The 24,816-nt window shown below is 40.8% G+C and overlaps 1 protein-coding gene and 1 long non-coding RNA gene across 10 annotated transcripts in view; one reads left to right on the forward strand and one right to left on the reverse strand.

Moving 5' to 3' along the window:
• OXR1 (oxidation resistance 1) overlaps nucleotides 1–24,816 on the forward strand; it is a 270,959-nt gene that overhangs the window by 173,162 nt on the left and 72,981 nt on the right. For 2 of the 8 annotated variants that reach the window (XM_051609271.1, XM_051609273.1), the window contains exon 1: nucleotides 22,079–22,315. The exons of the other annotated variants lie outside the window; for them this stretch is intronic. In XM_051609271.1, coding sequence (XP_051465231.1) covers nucleotides 22,162–22,315 — 154 coding nt within the window. In that variant the 5' untranslated portion in view covers nucleotides 22,079–22,161. Of the gene's footprint in view, nucleotides 1–22,078; nucleotides 22,316–24,816 lie in introns of those variants that run through there. 8 annotated transcript variants of the gene reach the window in all.
• Nucleotides 11,137–21,749, reverse strand: LOC127380426 (uncharacterized). Of its 2 annotated transcripts, none has more exons than XR_007888498.1 (4): nucleotides 21,461–21,749; nucleotides 16,632–16,712; nucleotides 12,110–12,232; nucleotides 11,137–11,567 (listed from the first exon to the last, which is right to left on the reverse strand). It is a non-coding gene; the product is annotated as an uncharacterized LOC127380426 (long non-coding RNA). The 2 variants fall into 2 exon arrangements; XR_007888497.1 differs by having other exon boundaries at nucleotides 21,143–21,749.

Below are 24,816 nucleotides of genomic sequence, written 5' to 3' on the forward strand. Positions count from 1 at the left end.
GAAAAGTTTTATTTGTGGCTTGGAATCCCTCATCTCTCTACAGATTTATTGCTACAGGTCTATTCTTATGGTTCATATTTTGCATCCCTAGGACACTTGGCTTTAATCAGAATTAACAGTGCCACATTCTGCTACAGAAGGAAGACTGGGTTTGAGTTTTAATATCGGAGGCATGGCTAGTTAATTAAATTGATGTGTTTGTTGGAACACTTGAGATTCCCTTGAAAGCAAGCCCAGATGTAAAATTTCCAAGACAAGCTGTAATACCTTCAGCCAGAAACCCAGACCTACCATCTGAGAAGCTCAAATGTAGTTTTTCTGTGATTTGCAATACACAGATCAAGGTCATGTGAAAAATGTGCATATTGGCAAAAGTCTAATGAGGGAAACCTGGGCTTAAGTATGACAGCAAACTGGTGTTCACCTTAGTGATGAGGGATCCTCATGCAGTTCCTCCACTGTCTGCAGCTTTTGGCTTGTACTTTCAGATGACTCCAAGGTCTGGCCAACTTGTGAGATTAAAATGTGTTTAGCTTAAACTCACTTTGTCCTGATGGGCATTCCTTCTAGCATCAATCTTGTGCCCACAATAAATCTGCAGTCAAAATTTTCAACTTTCATCCAGGGTGCTGGGAAGTCACTGTCAGAGCCAGAATTAACACCAGCATCACAGTCAGGCTGCTCTTAACTGCTTGAGTAGAGGTTTTGTTGCACTGTTTTAGGTATTTTTGGATAAGGATTCAATTACGTTTAAGTAATCTGTAATAAAAATGAGAAGTTAATGAAAATTAATACAGTCTTCTCCATCAATGCCAACTTTAATTCAGGGGTTGGAAAATTATCAAAGATGTTGCTTGTTTCTTTTTTAAAAAATCATACTTGATAGAGAAGAACCACAGCTCCTATTTTGAAGTGTGCTTTCCTTATGTAGTTCTGCATACCCTTTAGCATCTATTGCTGTGAAATATTTGGTTAAGTAATTACAATTTCAAGGAAAAAAAATTGTCATAGAGAAAGCAACTGCATCCTGTTAAATATCCTTCCTGAGAACTCATTTGATGAGGTAGTTTTCAACCTAGTAAAGGAATTTAGCCAAGATTTGAAAGCTCCAAATGAAGAGAATCTGTGGACAGTTTCCGTAGATTAGCAAATGTCATTTTTTTCAGTTCCTGGCAAATATACTGCCTCTGTAGGGTTACAGGTGCAATGCAGAAATTTAAGGAAAGTAGCATAAAAAAAGATCACTTGCAGATTCAAACTGCACTGGAGTCTCTCTCTGGAAGGTAAAAGGGAGCAGAGGAGAGCAGGGAGAAATTACTAAACCTGTCAAAATTCCCTTTAGCTGTTTGCCTTTACTTACTGACAAGATCTTAGGAGGAACATAGCAGGTTTAGCCTATGATTCCATTCTTTTTATGTAGTACCATCATTGTCACGGAATACAGCTTTGAAGAGTGAAGTTCTTGGTGCGGTGAAGGAACTGCCTCTGGTGAACCAAGAGTTTCTACAATAACAGACTGAAGCCAGAAATTTTAGGGTTCAGACTGTTGAATCCAAGTTGAGTCAGAGGTGATCTTCAGGTCCTGCCTGTCTGTTAGGCAGGAATATGTATCAGCACCCTTTGCTATGGGAATTACAGAGCATACTTTAAGAAGCATAGTAAGTGAGAACATTATGTCCTTAGAACACACCTACACTTTGGTAAGTGATTGCTACCTTAAAGCCAAGTGGAGAAGAAATATATAACTTTTGTTTTACAAGGTGTGGTGGGGTTTGGTTTTTTTCATACAATGCTGTCTTATATACAGACTCTGTTCCTGTTTTACCTTCCTTCATGTATCCTCACTTAGGATAAACAGCTCATGTAGGGCTTTAGCTTTAGAGTATTTTCAATTTATTCTGAAGATTAGAGATACGATTATAAATCTGAAGACTTCGTTCTTTTTGAATTTGATTGCAAACAATATTATTTCCTAGTCTTTGAGGATGAAAAGAAGGAGAAAAAAAAAAAAACACACACACAAAAAAAGAAGGGAAAAAGGGGGCTCAGTGGTGAATGCATTTCAAGGGACACTGGAAGCACACTGTGTAGGCCTGTATTGCATACGTGTCCCTGAATAAAATCATGAGCATTCTAAGATTTTGTGACCCTGCACCAGGATGAGAAAGAGAGCCATGTGCAGAAAAAATTACCCCTTGTTTGTCATGTAGCCCAGCAGCCAGACCTAGTATGAATGTCACAGTAAAATAAATGTTAATGGCACTACAGGATGAAAATCATAGAACTCCCCTCCCACATCCCACTCTGGGGTGAGGAGGACAAAACTTCATGGGTCGAGAAAAAGGACAAGGAGGGTTCTTCAACGATTAAGGTCCCAGGCAAACCAGACTCAACTTGGGGAAAAAATAGTAATCTAATTCCACACTAATCAAACACACACAGGACACAGACACACACAGAGCAGGGCTTGCATGTGTTACCCCACCCCTCCCTTCTTCCCAGGCCCAAATCACTTTGTTCCCGGTTTCTCTCCTTCCTTCCCCCCAATGGCACAGGGGGACAGGGGATGAGGTTTAGAGTCAGTTCACAGGCTGGTGGTTCCCACTGCTCCTTCCTCCTCAGGAAGAAGGATCCATTGCAGTCCTTCCCTGCTTCCGCATGGGATCCCTCCCATGGGAAAGAGTCGTCCACGAACCTCTTCTTCATGAGTCCTTCCCACCAGGTCCAGAGCTGCTCCAGCATGGGCTTCCCACAGAGTCACGGGCTCATTCAGGAACAAACTCCCTTGGCACCAGGGTCTTCCAAAGCTGTGTAATCAGAGTCCACAGGCAGCAAATCCTCTCGCCACAAAATCCAAGTCCACTGGCCAAGTTCACCCCTCCTGGTACCTTCAGGGAATGTTCCACCACATTCCTCCACGAGTGCTGGGGGACAGCTGCCATCTCGCCATGGGTTGCAGAGAAACTTATGCTTGGGCACCTTCTTCCAACCACCAGCACAGCTCTCCTCTCCTAAGTACTTCTCTGCTCAGGTGTTACGTTGATTCTTTCGTATGTTAATTGCTGAGGCACATCTGTTGTCTCTCTGATGGCTCCTTGGCTGGTTTTGGAGCAGGGGGAGCTTCTCAGCTTCTTACCGGAGCCACTCCTGGGGCCCTTCCAAACCAAAACGTTCACTTAATCAACATAGCTTCAATAGTTGGTGCCTTTAGGAGGTTTTGGAAAAAAAAAAAAAAAAATCATGTGGAAGTTGTATGGCTCTGTGATTTTTCTCAACCACGTAAGTATGGATTTTTCCCTATAATATGGCTGGCACTTCCTTCATTGTAACTGGAAGGGACAGAGGACTTCTCCTTCCCACTGAGATTCAGGTTTTAGAGATTTGTTTTGTTTTGTTTTGTTTTGTTTTTGTTCTGAAAGCCATGGACTGGCAGTCTCCATGCAGTGGCTTAGGATGCTAGGAATTTCTAAGTCATCCATTCAGATTCCATGCCACTAATAGAAGCTTCTAGCTGGGCTTCTGTGATCTCCACCCATCACAGCTGAATGGGGACCATAGCTATGTGCCGACTGGGACTTGATGTGACAGATTTCTCAAAACACATCTCAACATGGTGCTGGCCACTGTCTTCCTTAGGCCTTACATGCTGAGGGCTTTTCTCTTTGCCAGTCCATTTCTGAAGAAACAAAGGAAGATCTTTCAGAAGGCTAACATACTTGTTCAGCATTTTTTAAGTGAACAACTTTCCATCCATAAAAGCAATAAACATACTTTTTTAATTAAAAAAAAAAAAAGTCTTCTGGAAGATCTGTTTCAAAGGGAGAACTGCAAATGTGAGCTGCTTGGAAATGCAAAATTCTGGATTGTTCTTCCTGAAGGACTCCTTATTTCAAGTTCAGAGCAAGATCTGGTGTGTCTGTGATGTAGCTGCAAGGAAAGATTCCCAGATGCGGAGATGACTCAGAGCAAAAATGTCTAGAATACCTAGAACCCTTTGCACTTTTCCAGTTCTTCTTTCACAGAAATTATCATAAAAGTTTATAGATACTGAAGAGATTTCTCTAGGTGTTTATCCAGGCAATCTTTCCCAATCCCATCCTGCCTTCCAAGGGGCCAAAGGCAGAGCTGCACTGCCTGCAGGTTGAAGAGTTGCACAGGAGAAGGCACTGCAATCAGTTTGAGTTTGATGACAAAAGATAGGATAAAAATTGAGGGTGATCCTTGGCTAAATATAACTGAGTTTTCACAGTTAACACTGAGAAGAGCCTGCGCCATGGGGTGACTGACGTGCAGCTTTGCTAAGTTTAGTATGTCCTATGTGAAGTACCAGCATTTGGGTATTTCTTTTCAGGTCGTGCCATTGTTGTTGCTGGGTGTGGCAGCAGTTTCTCATAACCCATATGGATGGAGGCAATGAGCCCCTCCACAGAGATAAACCTGTTACAGTGCCAGTGCACATTCCACAAGGAATGTTCATGCTTCCTCAGCAGGAAAATGCTAGTCTGGTGCCAAGGACCAGATCAGGGGACTTCCTTTTCTAAGCATTTCTTGGCAGGGAGGGGCAAAAGCTGAAAAAAAAACAGCTCAATTGCTGCCCTGCTAGGCCTTTGCCTGCTTTTAACAAGTACTGGTGGGAAGTGGGAGGCAAGTGTTCTCCCACCAAGCTATGGCTGTGAATGCATAATTCCGTTCTTCCTACAGAGGAATTGGTGTTGTCTCTTTCAGTACAGTTTTGCTGCTGCAAAGAAAGGTAATAGAAACAATTGCTGCCATCAGAGAGTGAGCAGAAGACATAATTTCTGCTCCAAAGTATTTTTTAAATCTAAAATCTCATCTTAAAACTTACACTGCTGTGAAATTGCACCATATTCTTTCATCACTGCTGAAATTTCTTCTTCTATAATTTAACTTTATAATTTTTGGGTTTTTTTATTCTTTCATTCTCCTTCCGGTAGGCATATACTGTATCACAGCAGTGCCTGAAGAGCTGTTTATGCAATGTGAGCAAAAACCTTCTTCAAGGAATATGCAGCTTTAAAAGTAAATCAGAAAATAAAGATGGGGAAAATAAAGTATTTTCTAGGTACTCAGAGGCAGAATACATGTCTGTGGTCACAGAGGAGGAGTCAAAGGCTGGATGTACAGCTCCAGTAAAGTATGAAGAATCACACTTCCCACAGTAGGGGATGTTATTTGTGAGGAGATCTAGACCTGCTTGTAACTCCCTGCATCCTGCTTCCCAGAGGTTACCTTCTCCTGCTAAAACAGAACACCTTCCTTCTAAAACAGAAGTGAGGGAGAGCATGAAGTGTTTTCTTGAATCCTTCATTTGCATGAACAGAAAACTTTTTAAGGGAGCAAAAAATTGCATGGACATGCTTCCTTCCTCTTCCAGTAACTGTGCCCATGCCTCCACTCTCCCCTCACAGGATTACATATGAAATCAGGGAATTTCATTTATAATGAGGGAACTCTTAATGCTGGAAGGATAGACTGCTGGAGTAGGTAGTCTTGTTACTAGTTCTATTATTTTTCCTTAAGCCCTTCGATCTCTGATATTTATGATTTCAATACACTGTGGATTTTCAGATACTGAATTTTTTTGCCTCAGAGACTTGTTACAGTGTCCTTTTTGCTTGTTGACTGTTAGGTTTTCCTCCCACATAAACAGAAGTTTTAAAATTGTGGGTTAGAATCTATCATAGAAAAGCTCTGGAAATAAAGTAGCAAACTGTACTTTTTATGCCTTTCAAGGACATAGCTTCTTATATGCCAGAGAAGAGGAACTGGTAAGTAAATAGAAAGGAAGAAACAAAATAGTGAGACTTCCTGCACTCCAGACTATGACAAAGAAAAATGTGAACCTAAGGTCTACAGTGTGACTTGAACATTTGCTAAAACAATCTGTCCTTTCTAATGGCCACATACTGATATTATTGACCTGCAGAATCCCCATTAATAAAGGGTTTCACATAGGAAACAATAGCAAGGTACATTTTAAAACATACATCTTTTGGAACATTCTTTTAAACAAAGTTTGACAAAGTGTGCTATATTTAGACCTGTACTTTTCCACTGTCAAAACATTACAGCTCAAAACAATACAGAATGCCCTCAGGGAGACACACAGTTCTGTATTCTGTAAGGAGGCAAGAAAAGATGTGTCTTTCATGAACAAGGCTTGGTCAAATGCTTTACTTTTAATTCTTCTGCTGGGTGCTGGGTTTGTTCTGAAAACAATCAACAAGAAGAGACTGTTCCCCTTTCATTTTTCTCCTGATTAATCCTCTTCTGCTCAGGATACTAGTCAGTTTATTAACATTTTTAAATGGAATTTGTAATGGAATAAGAGAATCGAAGTGCAACACTTGCAGTAGCACCACAGGGCTCTGCTGTAAAAATCTCATGGATGCCCACTCTGTGCTCTTCAAACAACCTCCCTCTTTACCTAAAAGCAAAACTGGTTTAAGAGTGTGACCCAAGAAGTCAGAAGGAACTGGTCCAGAGCATCTTTTTTTTGTTTTTATCTATGCCTATTCACTGGATTCATGTGAAGTTAGATCATTTCACCAGTGCCATCTCTGAGCAAGTACTTCTGCATGAGAGGAATGTGCTGGCATGAGACTGCCCTTTGGAAAAGTTTCAGGGAAATTATTTGTAAAGCTAACACCAGAGATTGTACCTTTGCAGAGGTCAGCAATGCAAGATTTGTTTTGTACATATAAGGAATTCATTCAGAGTATGTGAATCACGATAATGACTTTTTTTTTTTTTTTTTTGAAAATCATGTCATGACACTGTGTCCTTTATTTGGAAAATCATGTCAGATGTGGCAAGTTACTGCTTGTAATTTTGTCCTTCAGAACAATAGCCATGGGTTGTAATGGAAGATACAAACTTAAATATTCATGCTTTTTGTAAAACTGTTTTAACAGTAAAAAAAAAAGACTATAGAACTTTGTTTCTTGTGAGCAGAACAGTTCTTATCTTCTTCCCCCCAGTATCCCCACTGAACAATCCAGTACACAGTCCTCCATATTAAAAGAGATAAAGCAAGGCCAAGTGTTTACAAAAAGCAGCTGTTTAAGATGTATTTTGTTACTAAGCTAACACACACTTCCATAAGTCTCCTCTTTGTGCAGCTTCATGCACTTTATGCATATCTTTATGAAGCAAGAGCTCAGGCTCAGCTTGTGTAATGCTCTCGTTTCACTGACTGCACTACACTTTCATTACAGAATGAACCCACTGAACATCTGAAGAGAAGTACAATGGCATTAGTTAAACTGTTTCATATATTTTAGCTAAGTGAAACCATGACAGAGGAAAAAAATATACTTCTGAGGAATGTAAATTATTGAAGTACAAAAGAATCAATCACATGCTACTTTGCTGAAGTCAGTGAAGTGGCTCACAGGATCATTCAACTGCTAACTAACGGAAGGAGAATTTATTGCAGTTACTGATAACTGCTGAAATTCACTTCTTTATTTTCTCCTCCTAAAAACATTATTACTATCTGTAGCCAGGAGTAAATGTAAAGAGCAGTATCTCAAGTAAGTTTGGGTGTGATTGAGTGTCTATCAGTAGGAAAGTAAGGAGGAAGAGCATCATCTGAAACTGGTTTGGAGATCATCCCTGTTGATCTATTTACACTTAGCCTCAGACTAATATTTGAATTTTTCTTCTTGAAGTATGAGTTCTGAAAAACAGAAGGCAAAGACCTTAAAAACAAAAGCACTTTGAAACACTGGAGATGAGTCTGAAAATCCTAATATTAAAGAAATCCAACTCCCTGTATTAAATATAGAGATGGCACGAAAATATTTTAATGGAGTGTCTTTTGACTCACAGCAGGGCTGACTGGCCAGCATGGTTACATCTTCCTTGCCTCAGAACTTCTGCAAGATTCTGTCTGACACAGAGTCTAAAAAAAGTGTTAGAAGAGCAGTGCATTTAAAGAGGAGTGGCAGAGAGTGTAGTGGTACTAACATCTGCTTATGTGAATGTTTTTGTTAAGAAAAGGGAAAAATAATTTCAGAGGAGGAAAGGGCAATATTGCTTGCAATAAAACAAACCATAGCTGCTCTGCTTTTTAATACTTAAGAGAATTTTTACCCTCAAATGATGCAAAATGGCTTTGTAAAATGCAAGAGGCATGGCAGACCACAAAATTGAGCAATTTTCCTATCTGCAATATCCCATTGCAATCTGCCCTTTAAGGCCTAATTACCTCTTTCAAAAGACTTGTGTGATTGTGCAAGCTACACGCTGTTTCTGTTCCTAATTCTTTAGAGTAATAATGTGGATACTTGAAGAAATGTCTTGCTATCTGAACGAACAGAAAAGTATTTAAACAGTCAAAACACTGCTGTGGATGTCAAATGTGTGTAATAAATTGTGTTTCCCAGCATAAAATATCATCTAGGCTAACCACTTGGTGATGCTGGTTTGTTGCCTGAGACACCATGTCCTGAGTCAGACCAGTTTTCAAAATAGAGCTTCCACATCCACAGCATTTTGGTTGTACTGTGTCAGGGGTAGCACTTGCTTATGGTGAATGCAGATCCTTACATCGCTCCTGAAATCCCTATTTATATCACCATTGGAGGCTTACTCCCCTCTGCTATTTCATTCAGTAAAAATCTTCTGTGTGCATCTGCCAAACCACTCATCCAGGGCCCTGCAGCACTTGCAAGCTTGTTTTGCAGGCTTATGTGTCGTCCACATAGGAAGGGTGGGGAATGTTTATGGTACGAGAAAGTCCTTGTGTCATCCAGTCTGAATAACCTTAGAAAGTGAATGCTGTGACTTATGCTCCCAGATATCACCACACCTATTAAAAATAATATTAAATGTTTAGTCTGTTGAGAAATGTGAATTGCAATGTGCTATCTACAAGTTCTAATTGATCTCAGCATTTTTTATTAAATAAGTGGACACTGCATGCATAAAAAGCATATAAATCACACTTTATAAAACAAGACTTTTTGCTATATTGTTTTCTACCTGCTGGCTTCAAAATGTAAAGGCAAAACGTTTGTATTCAGTGTAAAGCCTACTATATATCTAATTTGAAAGAAGGAAAGTTAACCACAGTTCCTTGGTAATCTCTCAAAGTGTTGAGCAATCAGAGCACCCAATTGTTGGTAGCTTAAGTCACAAATGATCATAGCTTTTTGGCACAGATTTCTTCCCATTTGGTATGGACTTTCCATTTGCTTGTAGTCTCTGTGCTCTACCAAGGAAAATTAAGTTGTAGCTCCTAATAGTTTGTGCTATGCATCAACAGTAAGTATTTTTCCCACTGGCTGTGTTGTAATGTTATTTTACCTTGGTTTTGTACATTTTGCAAGTAGGAATGTTATGGCTTATTACAGGACTGTCTCTGATACAGCTGTAAGACTTGGGCAAACAAATTGTGGGTATTACTGCTGTTTTCCTTTGGAAAGTATAATACTCTATTTGGTAAGACAGAGAAGTTAGACCATTACACTCAATGATAGACTGTTTCCAGGTTGATTTTTTTTAATTATTATTTTTTTAATGAAACATTCCTACTGGGTTACAGGCTTTTCTAAGTAACACTCTGTTCTGCAGGCCACTTAATCTCTTAGTTGTAACAGTTCTGTTGACAATAACTTTGCATGACAGTAAAATGTTATTTTGGATTACAGAAAAATTAAAATACCATCTGTCTTCCTAAAAGCCCTGAATTCTGAAGATTCATTTTAATTTTTACAAACCAAAGAATTACCTATCATATGTCTGCACATGGAGGAACAGTGCTGTGAGACTCCCATGCCAACTATTGGTATTACAGAGTGTGCAGCAGCATCTGCAGAGTCAGGGTGGGGCGGTCTCCTCTCCCTGGCTGCCAGCAAGCCTGGCAGTGCAGCTGTGCCAGCACAGAGGGATGTTTGTTATGCAAAATCTAAAGCTGCTGTAGGATACATTATCTGCCCTCTAAGAGTCACAGTTTGCTTCTCAGGGCAGTCTACAGCCACTCCAATATACCCAGGATGTTTGGCAAAATCTGCTGGTTGTCCTTCAGTTCTTTTTTTTTTTCCTACATCTGCTTTCCTTTGTAGAGTGCAACTTCAGAGCCCTTAACACTCAGGCATTTGAGAATTTCCTGACAGTGCATTTGGACTCCTTCCGTACAGGTTCCTGACTTTGCTACCCCATACACTTTATGACTTCTCTTTAAATGAAGTTATTGTCACTGACAGCTGGTGAGATTTCCAATTTTCTGGATAAGGCAACTGAGATGGAGAAGCCACACCAACTTCTCTTCACTTCAGGAGATTAACACGGGGGAAAAAATGAAGGCAAAGTAATAGTTTTCCTCCCTGTGTGTCTCAAGAACAATGGAGGTGCCTCGTGTCTCTCTGAGCCCCTAGATCTGTTCTTCTGAGCTACCTCAGATCCAAGAACTTACAGGGGACCTTGCTCCTGGTTCCAGAGCAAGGAGATTGGGGCAGTGTCATGGCAAGTCATCATGCCAGAATGGCTGGGCAGGATGAGGTAAGTTAATGCTTTTGCTCACCCCAGCTTAGTTTCCTATATCCCACAGAGACCAGCAGCAGGTGGTAATTAGGGAAAGAATACAGAATACAGGTATGGAAAGGCACTTTGCTGGTATTTCCTTTGGAGCTGTAGGCAGTCTGTGGCATAGGGACTTCCAAAAACCAGCCTTTGTATTGGCATTCTTGTGCTTAATGGGTTATTGGACTTCCTATAAATTTTTCTAGTTACTTTCTGAACCATTCAGAGTTTTGGCATACATAGCATCCTGTGGTAATGAATTCTGTGATTCAGTTATGTTGTGTGACAAAATGTTTCCTTTTCTTTACATCTTCTGCTTAGCAATTTAATTAGGTACCCCCTTTCTCTTATTATGAGAAACAGTAAATAGTTTTTCTCTGATCTATTTTCTACTTACCTATTTTGTATTATTTTCTTCATAGAGAGAATCTGTTTGACACCTTTGTTGCTCTTCTCAGTACATTTTCTGGGTGCATTGCAACCTTTTTTTGAGACAGGGTCACCAGCAGTACAATGTATATTCATGAGAAGAATTTAAAGAGTCGTGTAACTATATTTTTTTAATAATTAATATTTATTTTGCCTTTCAGATTTTTTTGACTGACACTTTCATACATCTCTTTAGTGCATGGTAATAGCTCATTTAAAGCTCATCACTGTGTGTACGTATAAACATAGTGACGCAGCCAGAGAAAAACTTGTCTTTACATTTACCAGCATGGAATTTCACCTGCCATTTTGTTTATGATCTGTATTATTAAATAATTTTTAACCTTTTTCAGTAGCTTTTACTTTCCCACATAATTCTGTATCATCAGCAACCTTCTTGTTTTCTTCTCTTAGTCTAATAATCCAGTAAGTTGGAAAGCATGGATCTCTTTCAGGCTGCACTGATAATCTTTCTTCCTCTGTTGTGAAATCTGGCCTTTGCTTACTGTACTTTAAAAGATATTAAACAATGAGTCCTCTCATCCTACAACAGCTTCACTTCTTTGTTGAGGGACTTGGCAAAAAGATTTCTGAAAATATAAGTAAATTGCTATAAATGGATTATTCTTTTCCACATACTTACCGACTCATTCAAAGAAAAGCAGTAGATATACAAACCAAGACTGAAATTTTGCTGATGCTTTGCTATTTTACTTATCAAAGTGTATTCTAACTCTATTATTACTATTTAATTTCTTTATGAAGTACTGAGTAACACCAGAGGCCTTTACTACCACAGAGCCCATCAAAGCTTTCTGTACAAAAAAAAAAAGAAGAATTACTGGGGATCTAAAACAAATCTAAAATATTAAAATTGTTGGGTTTTTTGTTAAGAATTGCTTTCAGGCTCCTAATAAAGATGATATTTAATTACAGCCATAGAGGGTCTGTCAGCACTACAGAACTTCAAAATGAACAGCTGTAATTTTGGTGCATGAAGAAACAGATGAGACAGACAACAGCATATTTAATACTCCACAGTTAGAGGAACTGAGTGTTTCTAATCAACCAGTATTATGGTGGGTTACTAATAAAAATTAAGCAATTACATTTTATGCAGAATGAGACTTACTTTTATGGCCTTGGTTTCCTGCAGCAGCATCAGCATCTCAGCACTCATCCCCACTATCTTATTCCTGCTCCAGGGCATCGTGCACGCAGCTCAGCTGTTTAGCTGGACTAATCATTCAGACTTCTGGAACAGAAATGAGACTGTTGCACTACACTACAGTTAGCATACTGTGCTACAAGAAAGCACACCTTTCTTCTGTAACCTAGAGCTATCAGCCATACCCAATGCATAACTTCAACATCAGATTAGCAGGAACATGAAAGGCAAGTTCCGTTTGTGTTCAAATATCTGGATTTTTCCTTTTTTATTCAATAAGAAAACAGATCAAGGCTAGACACTATTTTTTTATCACTTCTATTCTCAGCATTACTTTTCCATTCACTGAGGTATGTTGGGCCTTACTAAAGTTCATGGCTAAACCAGTATGTTCTATATATTTCCAACCTGGAACTGCTATAATTTATCAACATTAGGCCCTATGGTTTGGAGAAATAAGCTTTTGACTTATGCAAAACACAGCAACCTGTTTCCTTGACGAGAAGCACACTACTGGTGCTTCACACTTCACCACTGTCAAACAAATCACTTACCCATGCCCAGTCTTGATCCTGAGGCACTGAAGTAAAAAACTTTGACAGATAACCATTAATTACCTAGCAAAACAAGAGTGTTTCTTTGGGAGTTTGTACAGAATATATGTACACAATCACAGAATCACAGAACCATCATGGTTGGATCACTAAGTATATTTCCTCCTCAGATGAAACACAAGGCAGACGGTGAGATACACTTTTAGGCATTCTGAGTGAAGCCTACAGAAGAGCCCATCTAAACAAATAAAAGAAAATTAATCAGAGTCAAATAGGATCCATAAAGATGTGTATGTGCATAGGTTTTTAAAGGTGTATACAGCATTGCAGCTGAATGCAAGAAAGACAACACAGTCCAAATCAGTTCTTGGAAAACCATGGCAGTAGTCAGAGACAGGATACTAAAATGTGTGAGGGAGGCAAGAGTAAAGCTGCTAAATTTTAGGGGAAAAAACTAAGGTGTACAGGATAGACTTTCTTAATTGAGAGATAATACAGCAATGGACAGGCTTCGAAAAATTTAGCTAACTAAAAGCAATATATTTGATTTTTCAGGGTAATCTGTAGTAATTATTCCCAAAAGGACAGAGTGAGTAACTATCCACGGGTTTTCTACATGATACTATGGGAGCAAATGAATCAGGCATATGCTGACACTATCCTGTCTTGGGAGACTCAGTAACAGCCTAGTAACAATGTCCTCTTCATGGGTAATGAACAGCCATGACAGATGGGGCAGAGAAACTATTTATTTGCATATGCAAATTCTCACACAAGGGAAACGTGGTGTTAGTCGGGCAGGGAAGGAGAGAGACATCAGATCTTCCTTAAGAAGCATGATTTAACAAGAAAGAAAAGGCAGAACTTCCTCCTAATAAAATCAACATACTCCTTCACTCCTTGGTTTTCATTCAAAATAACATTTCAGGAATGTCTTGCACAGATTTAGATTGCTCAGGAAAAGGTATGTACAAAATACTTTCACACTTTGCTCTAAGGAAAAGACCACAAAAACAGGTAGCAAAAAATGGAACCGAATTCACCCTTTTTCAGCTAATCCTTAATCCTAGAATGCACTGCCTAAGAAGAGCAAGTAAAATAGGAAATCAGTAACTCTTATTACAAGAATAAAATTGCAACCAGAATCATCAGCTGTTGCCATTAGCCTTATTCTGGTTCCTGATAAATTCTGATTTTATTTTTAGCTCATTTATCTAAAAAATATCACTGCACTTCAGATGGTATTCCTGTTTGGAACTGGCATTATGTGGTTATTAGTTGTCCTTAAATCTGCTTTTTTCATGTGTCTGAGCAGAATAATTTTGTTCAGATCCAATAAAAGGATCCCTGTATTTCTTCATGTCTAAGTGTTGCAACTAGAACTCATAACCTATAACTAAAAGCCACGATGTTTTCTGAATTGGAAGCTGGTGCCAAATGAATATAATGGGAGCATGTGACAAGCAGTCAATTATGTCTTTAGTCAGACAGAGCCTATTAATTATATAGAGTCACTTCAGTGATTATTAATATGAGCTTTTCCTCTCACAAGGCTTCCTCCGTGGTTTTCTAAAGTATGTGGATCTTGCTAGAAATACGAGGAGTACAGCTGGTTATCAGGTGGCAAGATGTTGATCACAAAGCAGACATTTTTTGTGTTGATGTTCTGAATCAATGCTTTCATTTGAAATCTCTGTTGCTGTATGGCGTATGGCACAATTTAAATTTAACAACTCTAGGTGTCCTACCAGAGGGACATTTTATGTTATAATGAACCAATCTGGCAATGTAAAAAGGTCTATTGTGAACTGGAATCTGGTTCTGTTGTTTCTGAGTATGTATCAGCAGCCTTCTTTCAGAGATACAGTACGTTAACAACATGATAAGCATTTAATGACTGTTAAGAAAAAAATAGTTACAGTTATACTGCAAAAATGAAAAAAAAAAAAAAAGGATTAAGACAACACTGCCTAAGATTCAAATACCTGATGAATAATACATTTTCTGATTACCTTTTGTAAGCAATGTTTTATAATCTGTATAATTTATTCCTCTGTGGAGGACAGGATTAGCTAGTAAATACTACAGAGCCATCAATTATACTGTCAGTGTTTTCCACGTTCAGTTTCAAAACACATGATGAAAGAACAAAATGTCAATAAGAGGATGACATGAAGACAGGGAGACATCTGTGTCCACTGGTAATTAACTTTGTTCAGCTAGTGTTACACACAGTGAGCATCCTCAAACTGCATGGGTGTCTGTATATACATGCATATGCATGCATGTCCCTTGGGGTCCAAATTAATTCCCTGAACAGAATGTTCTGTTTCTGATAAGCCACTATTGACCAAATAAGCATGAACTGAAGATCTGGAGGTCATTTCATATTTATTTGATAAGGTAGTTTATATATAGTGCTGTGTAATTGCAGTTGAAACTGAAGTTCTGCCATAAACACGAAAAAGTCCCAGCATGATATGCATTTGTCCTCTAGGCCTTATTTGAAAACTTCCATGTTGGTATTGTTGATATTCTGAAAAATGCTGATATGATATGTTATTGTATAATGGACCATTTAAACATCTAAGTATAAATATTATTATTTGAGAAAATAAGAAAAACAAATATTTATTTTTAGAATATACATTTAATAATGCTAATTCTGTTGCTGTTTTTTGAAAAATACATCCAGCATACATGAGAGTTGGAGAGTGACTAGGTGATAGCATTTTTCCGAGAAGATGAGTAACTGCAGCCAAGAAAGGTTATTTACCAGATTCTTTGAAAATTCAGGCCACATAGAGCTGAAATTTGGTGCTTCCAAAAGTGTCAGAAAAATGGCGGCATGCTTTTAAAATCTGACCAGATTATTTTGCAGGATGAGGTTAAGCATATTTTGCAAAGTAAAATTCATTCACTCACTTTACACTCACTTCTACTGAGTTTCATATGCTTAGTATGTGTTTTTGTAACTATACTGTGTATACCAGTAGAGGACACATGTGAATCAGTTAATTTGATTTTTTCTGTTTCAGTAATGTCCGAGACTTGATTGCATGTTTTATTTGTTTCGTGTTTCCACCTTTACTATCTAATTTAAATGATGGTATCAAGATTTTTGGAATCTGGCTAGAAAAGCAAAAATTGCTTTTTCCTTAGAGGTTCCTATAAAAAGGGAGAAGGACTTGTTGGGTTGTCCAAAGTAGAAATAGTCTGACTTGGATTAGGTTAGATAGCGACCTAACAAACAAAAATATATTATGCTAATAACTATAACCTATATCAGAACAGACAAAGCACAAACAGGTCAGATGTGGCAGTGACATCTGACAGGAATGACTTGTCCTTTTGAACCTTTTTAGATTTGATAAGACAAAAACTAAAAACAGTGAATGTTAAGGTACTTAAATATTATGAAATTAAACCTAAGTAGCAATGCACAGGACGGACTGCATGGTTTGATGCTTAAATGCATTACAGAGTGAGGCTGAAGTGCTCAGGTCTAAGGCAGCCATCCAGATGTTCTCAGCCTGGAGAAACCTAATGTCTAGTTGTGGTACTTTTATTTTATACAGCTTTCACAAAAGGAAAGTAAAAATTTATTGAGTCACATTTTAAATACTAATAAAATCAGAGTTTGAATTTTCTACTGAGAAAGCAACTCCCCTAAAATAGAAGCTGTAATGGTCTCCTGTCTTTTTTTGTGTTTTTTTTTCAAGAATAATCAGACACAAAACATAACCTATACCTGAAGTATCCCAGTCCAGAACCAAGGACTGCCTTGTTTCTCGTATTTATTCTGTCTTGACCCTTCAACGTGACATTTTCTGCTGAACACTGAACAGCGTCAATGGCTGAGGTGGAGATTGGCCCCATTTCATTCTAATTTTACAGGGAACTGGTTAGTAACATCAGAATTACAACCCTACCTGCTGAAGACTGAAATTCCAGGTTTACCATTTCTGAGGCCAGTATGCAGATGATAGCTTCCTTCTTGTTGAGTGTCTATTCTGGAAAGAGGACATGGCATTGTGAAACCTGTATGGAGAGACACACCCCACCCACAGTTCTCTCTTAAAATGTTCTTTTAAACACACCAGTTTACCTAGTGTCACCTACTGGCTATCTCTTTGCAACTTCTCCCACATTTATAGTGACACTGAATGGCCCTTTTGAACCATTTGGACTGTCTTAATCACAAAAACAGATTTATGAAGCCATTTTTGCTTCTAGAACTGTGTGCTTCCATACTTCATAATGCAAATTAGTGGGTTAATAGGGAAATATGCCTGAGAATGTGGGAGTTCTGCATGCCTCAGTTCTAGTTCCTCCTTGAAGGACTGCATGTGCATTCTGCATTGTATTTCTTTTATACTGGAACAGCACTAGCAACAGACTGCAGTCTGTTTTTCTCTGTCTTAAGAGTTTAATTTTTCACTATTTTTTAAATTTTTTTCACTAGAAAAAAACAATTCCTGAATTATTTTACACTAATAAAAATAGATTCCATTAAAAAGTAGGAGAGAGGTTAGGCTTTTATGCATGTTCTAATTCAAATCCCTGTTTTAGCGACTCATTATAGGTTTTGCAATCACATAAATGGTAGCGTCTTGACCAGACATGGTAATTTAGAATACTTAAGAAAGTTAAACAGCATCCTTATAGCATCAAATGAGAGCTGGTGCCCCCAGAATGAGTAAGGAAACTTAAGTGAGGGATGTGGCTCAAGCTGTCACAACCACATATTTGCACAGAAGTTACTTATATGCAAATGAACAGTAAATCTGGCTGATGGTTAGTAGGTCAAGAGAGGTTCTCCTTCCACTCTGTTCTGCCTTGGTGAGGCCGCATCTGGACTACTGTGTCCAGTTCTGGGCCCCTCAGTTCAAGAAGGACAGGGAACTGCTTGAAAGAGTCCAGCGCAGAGCCACAAAGATGATGAAGGGAGTGGAACATCTCCCTTATGAGGAAAGGCTGAAGGAGCTGGATCTCTTTAGCTTGGAGAAGAGGAGACTGAGGGGTGACCTCATCAGTGTTTACAAATATGTAAAGGGTGCGTGTCAGGACGATGGAGCCAGGCTTCTTTCAGTGATGTCCAGTGATAGGACAAGGGGCAAAGGATGCAAACTGGAGCACAGGAAGTTCCATGTGAATATCAGAAAGAACTTATTTCCTATGAGAGTGACAGAGCATTGGGACAGGCTGCCCAGAGAGGTTGTGGAGTCTCCTTTGCTGGAGACATTCAGAACCCACCTGGACATGTTCCTGTGTGATGTGCTCTAGGTGACCCTGCTCTGGTAGGGGGGTTGGACTCGATGATCTTTCCAGGTCCCTTCCAACCCCTAGGATTCTGTAATTCTGTGATTTCCAAATCACTGAAGTCAAGATTTTCACCTCAAAAAGCATGTGCAGGCCTCGGTTGTGTTAGTGCCTAGTGTACATTTGCTTGCAGCTTGGTAGAACTGGGAATTTGGCAACCTAAATAGCAAGAGGTCCATATACTGTGCACCAGGCATGTGAAGTGGTGAAGACATAAGAAGCTTGCAGAGCATCTGCTGGCATTTTGCCTGGAATTAGTTGCTGCAATTTGAAGTTACTCTCACAAGCAACAGATCTGTCCTCAGAAAAATTACAGGTCACTATCACTTCCTGAGGTTTTAATTTTTTTTCTCCTTTGAAATACTTTTATATATAATTATATGTTCAGACCTGGGAAATATTCTTAATTGCATCCTTTTCAGTTTTATCAAAACAGATCTCCCTCCTCTTTTCCCTACACCACCAGTTTTTAGGATGCAGCTCAGGCAGCTCTCTGCCTGCTCTGGTTTGGGACTCTGGAATTTAGCTACAAGACTGGGTTGTGTTTGTATTGCAGCAACACATTAGCACAATGTGTTATTAAGTATTGCAACATAAATACAGACATATTCTGACAGACTTTTCTGTAGCTACTGAAGGTGTTTTCTGTGATTAATACTGATATAAAGGCGTCTCCACTGGTGCCACAGAATCAGTATCACTTTGAGCTAACACACACTGCCACTGAGGACAAAGAGGCTGGCCTGCAACTTCCTCCCTCCCCTTCCTCTCTTACAGCCACTTCTCTCTCCGGTTGCTTTGCAGCTTGTGCCTCCACAGGTGTTTACACACAACCAGATCTGTTGATCTAACTGGGGATAATATTAACCCTGCAAAAATAAATATGCTTACTTAGTTTTGGCTAAACTAAAAGATACTTTTAAATGGATCAGCTTTACTGCACAGTTAATTCACCTGCCAATGGAATGTTGGTGAATGCTGGTGCTCATGCTCATAGCATGGGAACAGGCACAAGCCATTAAGAGCAAGTAGGACCAGCTCCTAATTTTTTGAGGGCCAGTTTTAAGTCATTGTAGAGTTACAGAGATACACTTAATGCACTGATACCACAGGTCAGAAAATAACCCTAGGAGAAATTATTTTTGTACATTCAGAGAACAAATGCAAACTTATTAGCCCTCCCTAACAAAAATCCTGTTGTTTCTAGACACTGAGGACATAAAGGCAGTATGGTCAGCTTTACTTCTGTAAAGTTGTTCAGGATCAATCTAAGTGAAAAAATAAGTATAAATATTGTTGAACATGTTTATACTTGTTTTATTTTTATGGCAAAAGTGACACACATTGCTTATGTAGTGTTTATGTTGCTCTTACCAATTAAAAAGTTGAAGAATGCTGCAAAGCTTTTCAGACAAAAAATGTGGGCTAGAATCTTAAGTCCCAGTATATGAGACTTATAAACAACACAGAATTAAGGTCAATTTTCAGAGTGGAGATATTTGTAAAAAAAACTTCCTATCATAGGTGTGGCACAACTAAGTAGAAACAGCATCTTAAAGCTCATAATAGTACTCATGGATGTTTGTGTTGGAGATGCTTACTGAAGTAGTATAGCTCTGACTATATTGTCCACAATGTAATAATAATGTAATAATTTTATTACCTCAATGCCTTGAAATTTTATTAGTAGTCAATGAGTGTCACACATCTTAAAAAGAGTTCCATTACCTTTTATGAGTACAGATGCCTAAATCTTCTTTAATTAGTTAAGACAGCTCAGCTGAAGAATTTGTTCTTCCTGAGTAAAATCATTGCTAAATGGATGCTTTTGAGTATGGGCAATAATTTTAAATATTATGAAAATTGCATTGCAGTAATAGGTGATTATTTTATAGTTCAGTAAGACTAGTTGTGAACAAAGCAGATGAAAGCAGATAAAATATAACAAATTCATACTTATCAAAACATTTTCCTTGAATACTTTATCCAAACTTTGGCTGCATCTGAATCTATAGCCTCTGTCACTGCAATAAGAGTGATAAATGCTGCATAATCGGCTTAGAAGAGAAAAAAAGATCTCTTTCAAACCACAGAGGAAATACATGCAATCAATACAGTAACAGAGGTGCATCTATGTCTAGAATACTGGTGAGCAAGCCAGCTCGAAGTTTCAAAAGTGCTGAGCACCACAGCTATAAACTTGTGCCTGGTGCAAAGACATTGGTAAGTTTTTGCCTAAATAGAATCAACAGGGCCAAAGGCCAGCTAGAACTTCTTCACAGCAGAAACACTGTAATGAAATGAAAACTAATTACAGTGTTTAGGGCAAGACAGAGCTGGTAGGCAGAACAGTTTATATACTAAACATCTAGTGGTAGTTAGACCATGCAGTGACTTTGCAGTTCCTGATTTATTAATTAGTCCTGAAACAGACAGATTACACATCCATTTCTACTGGCAGGCTTCAAGGGAGAGGGAGGGAGAGAGGTCTACTTCTGCTGAAAATTTCTTGTTTGGCTTCAGTGAAAAGGTTTTATTTGAAAAAAAGTCTTGAGCATCATTATCTCCTGAGTGGGATCTGATTTAAGTAGTAGAAAGGTTGATTTGAGTGTACTGTTTACATGAAGTAACTCTCAGAAATCAGCACTCCAAAATGCTGACATTAAACTCTGATTTAATTGAGCAGCTGCAACAATTGCATAGAAGTTGAGATAGCTCAGCACTTTGTTCCTCTGTTCTGCATGTACACAATAGATTTGTTTCAACAAGAGCATTTTTTATTAAACAGTGTTTCATTTGCAGTTAGATGCAGCATATAATAGCATCATGCTCTGATTAGAATGTAAGTACATTAGCTTACAGTTCTGCATTCCTAAGGTCTATGACACAGGTAGTAAATGGAATTATATGGCTGTTCTAGTCTCCATACATGCTGAATGCACTTCATAAAGCATATCTTAATGATGATATTCAAACCCTGAGATACTTCTTTTCCCTGTTAATATACTGGATCATATTCTAACTGGCTTTATTTCTGCAAACCTTAAAAGTTCCAAGAAATGTGACAACAAACACCACAAATCAAAACACCATTTTCAAAAAGAAAGAAACATTTGTATACTTAGTAAGTTCTGCTGGAAGACCGAAGTGATGTGGTTGAGTCAAAGGCTGAGTCAGGTATCAGCGTTGGCTCACACTCAAAGGAGGACGAGGGGACATGGCTGAGCTAGCACAGCAAGGACAGTGACCTCCAGGATGGCAGGGAGGTCTGAAATTGGGAAGGATCAAAAGCAGAACGGCAAAAAACAGTGTCACAGCTGATCTTGTTTTACAGTTGCAGTGGTAAAACATCTTAATATCCACGAATGTGAGAAAATATAAGAGATTGCCTTGATTCTTAGTTTTCATGCTTCTTAGTAAAGTGAAGCTGAGACAATACCTGAAAGTTACCAGAAAGCTTTGCAGCACATCGTTGTAAAGCAAGGAGCTTTCACAAGACATCGCTAAACCCCCGAACTGCGGGTAAGTTCACAAAGATGAACAGGTGGCCGCGAGTCTGCCTGAGACTGAAGAAGCCACGTCCCAAGCGTCCTGGTTACAAAGGCGCTGAGGAGACCGAGGCGCCCGCCGCTCCTGTTCGTGGCCGCCAGAAAACCGCCCTGAGGCCTTACCCCCTGCAAGCCTTCTCCGGCCGGGACGGGCGGCCCTTCTTGCAGCGGAGGGAAGTTTGGGAGGCCCGCCTGCCCCTGCGCGGCCCCGCAGGGAGACGAGGAGCCTCTGAAGGGTGCGGGGCGGGGCGGCAGCCGCGGGAGGAGCGGGAGGAGGGAGCCTCCGAGGCGGCGCTGCCCCTCCGGCAGGGGGCGGCCGCGCCGCGGGGCTGCCCAGCCCCCGGGCACACACGCCTGTGCCGGGGGAGGCAGCGGCCGCGGGCCCCGCCGCTTCGGCCGTCCCGGCTCGCTCCCCGCGCGGCCCTCGGGTCGCGCCCAGCGCCGGCGGCGGCGCCGCGGCCCCTTTAAATGGGGGCGGGGCGGAGCCCCAAAGTTTGTCCAAGTTGTGGAGCGGGGCGGGCGGCCGCGGGGAGCTGTGAGTGCGGCCCGGCCATGGGGCCCCCCGGCCGTTAGCGCCCCCCGCCCCGCCGCCATGGACTACCTCACCACCTTCACCGGCAAGGGCGGCCGCCTCCTGCGCGGCACCGCCAGCCGCCTCTGGGGGGCCGTGCCCAGCGGCCTCCGCCAAGTCCGCTGCCAGGACAGCCGGAGCCGCGGGACGCCGGGCCCCGCCGAGCCGGCGCCAGGTACCGGTGGGGAAGGGGCTTGGGGGAGTGCGGGCGGCGGCAGGGGCAGCAGCCGGGCACGGGGTTCGTCTTCTCGCCCCTTCTGAGCCTCCCCTGGAGGGGAGTGAGCAGCAAAGGGAGAGAGAGGGTCTCCTCCTGGGCGGGGAGCGGCGCGGGACTGCCCCGCCGAGCCTGTGGCGCGCAGCTTTGCCGAGCCGTGGCTGGGAGACCTGCAGCGGGGCCGCTGCTCCCCGGGACGCGCCGGGCGCCCCGGCGGCATCCGAGGGAGCAGGCGGCGGTAGAAGCCGAAGGGCGGGCCGGCACACGGGCCCAGCCTGCCCGCTGCCTTCCGAGCAGGGGCTGCGCCCAGCGGGTCGCACCCGCGGACAGGTCTAGTCGCAAAAAATCTTCGTTCTTGATGCACGTGTGCCTGATTTCAGTGACAGGGCTGCTACATCTACTTGCACTCCCCTCGCACGCACACACTTTCTTGATGCTTTCATTGACCGGAGTGTGGGACCGACTGGAGGACAAGTTCCTTTGTGCACAAGGTGGTTTCTGCCTCGTGTGCTTCTGAGGAACAGGCAGTAGTACTTTGGAAGTTGGTTTGGTGATGGTAAGGGCAAAAGTAGTCCTTCTGCCTTTCAGTAGTCAAACAGGTCAAGCAGGAGGCATTAGGTGACTTTTTGTCCTGTGTCTGGGAGTAAGAGGGCTTCTTTTGTTACCTCTTTCTTCATAAAGTTCTTGGGCTGCAAGTGTGGATATTGTACCATACTCATCTGAAGTGAGCAGCCAGATTGGCAAAAAATGCCATGAAAACTGGAGAAGTGAACAGCAAGTGTCAAAGAGGACTTGGCAATAACGATTCAAGGGGGGTATTGGAGATTAAAAGCAAACCATGGGATGGCTAGTAAAAGCAGTATGGTCTAAGGAGTGCTTAAACCATGGAAAGACCACGGAAAGAAAAAGCCATGAAGTCTGTGAAAATGCTTTCCAAAAATGTAAAGAGCAGAATACAAGTAAATATTTTCCTATTTTTAGCTGTGTGTTAAGTGGATGATCTCATGTTTGTTGTAGTCTGGTGCGTAAGGTTGAAATCAGGCCTCTGCTGAAAGGTAATATTAAAAATCATTAAGTTTCTTTGTTACTTTAGGTTACTTTGAAAGAGTGAAGTAAATGTTTTTTATCAAGGAAAAGGAGGTCTGCTACTTACTGTACTAGGCAAGGCAATAGGAATGCTCACGCGGTGTGTCAGATACAGATCACAGAATGTCCCTGGCTGGAAGAGACCTCCAAGATCATCCAGCTCAGCCCTAGACCAAGCACCACAAGCTCTCTACTTGGCCATGTCCCTAAGCACCAGGTCCATATGCCATTTAAATGCATCCAGAGATGGTGACTCCACCGCTTCCCTGGGCAGTCTTATTTCAACACCTAACAATCGTTTCAGTGAAAAAATGTTTCCTAATATCTAACCTAAACCTCCCCTGGTGCAGCTTGCGTCCATTCCCTCTGGCCCTATCACATGTGACCAGGGAGAAGAAGCTGTTCCCCTCATCACTCCAGCCTCCTTTCAGGTAGTTGTGAAGAGCAATGAGGTGAAGAGCAATGTGTTCCTCTCTTTGGAGACATCTAGGAAGAGAAAGAACAATTTGTTTTGCAGCAGTGAGATGAAGTGTCTTGAATAAGGCCTCAAAAACCTTAGAGGCTTGTTGACAAATACTACCTATACACTTTTTCAGAAGCAAAATGTCTGTAAAAGTCCTTAGGATCTTCTGCTTTCAGCTGTTAATCTAAAGCATCTCCTGTGATACATGATTTCTTGTATGGAGAAGGTCTCTATGACTATTCTGCTCTTGCTCTTGGACAAAGCATTGACCTAGATTGCTTTACATAGTGTTTTGTTTTTTCCTAGCTCAGAGCAGGAAGTCTATTTCCTCAGATACTTCCATAAGCTAATGCTTAACATTTGTGTTAATGAAAAGTCACTGCAGTTCTGCTTTGTGGGTTGGGTTTCCATGTATATTTTCATGTGCTTGTTTGACAGAACCATACTTCAGGTTTTCCCTCACCTAAGCAAAGCACACTGTATGAGGCAGTTAGATCCTGGCCCTCCCATGCTGACTTCTCCTTCATGGGATTTTTGCCAGTTATAGGCAGAAACCAATGCTTGTGACAATAGCATTCTTTTTCTGGCAAATATTTTGCTGGCCTTCACAAATCAGTGCTGTGCCCTGGTGATGGTTGCTGAGGAAGCTGTAATAGTGATTACAACACTTCAGTGGAAATCCAGCCTCTGTTTCAATTAGAAGTGGGTCACCTGACATTAGCTTAAACCTTAATGGCAAATTCTCACTACTCCAAATGTTCAGTCTCTATATGTGGTATTCTGGATCTAAGCCTACCTATTACTTTAGGATTTTTCCCCACTTAGAACTTTCAGAAGGATCTTCCCAGTGTTCATTTTCTTTCCATGATTCAGTTGTGACTAGGTGTTACTTGTTAAAACAATAGTTCTTCAT

Source organism: Apus apus, chromosome 2 (assembly GCF_020740795.1).
Source record: "Apus apus isolate bApuApu2 chromosome 2, bApuApu2.pri.cur, whole genome shotgun sequence".
NCBI lineage: Eukaryota > Metazoa > Chordata > Aves > Apodiformes > Apodidae > Apus > Apus apus.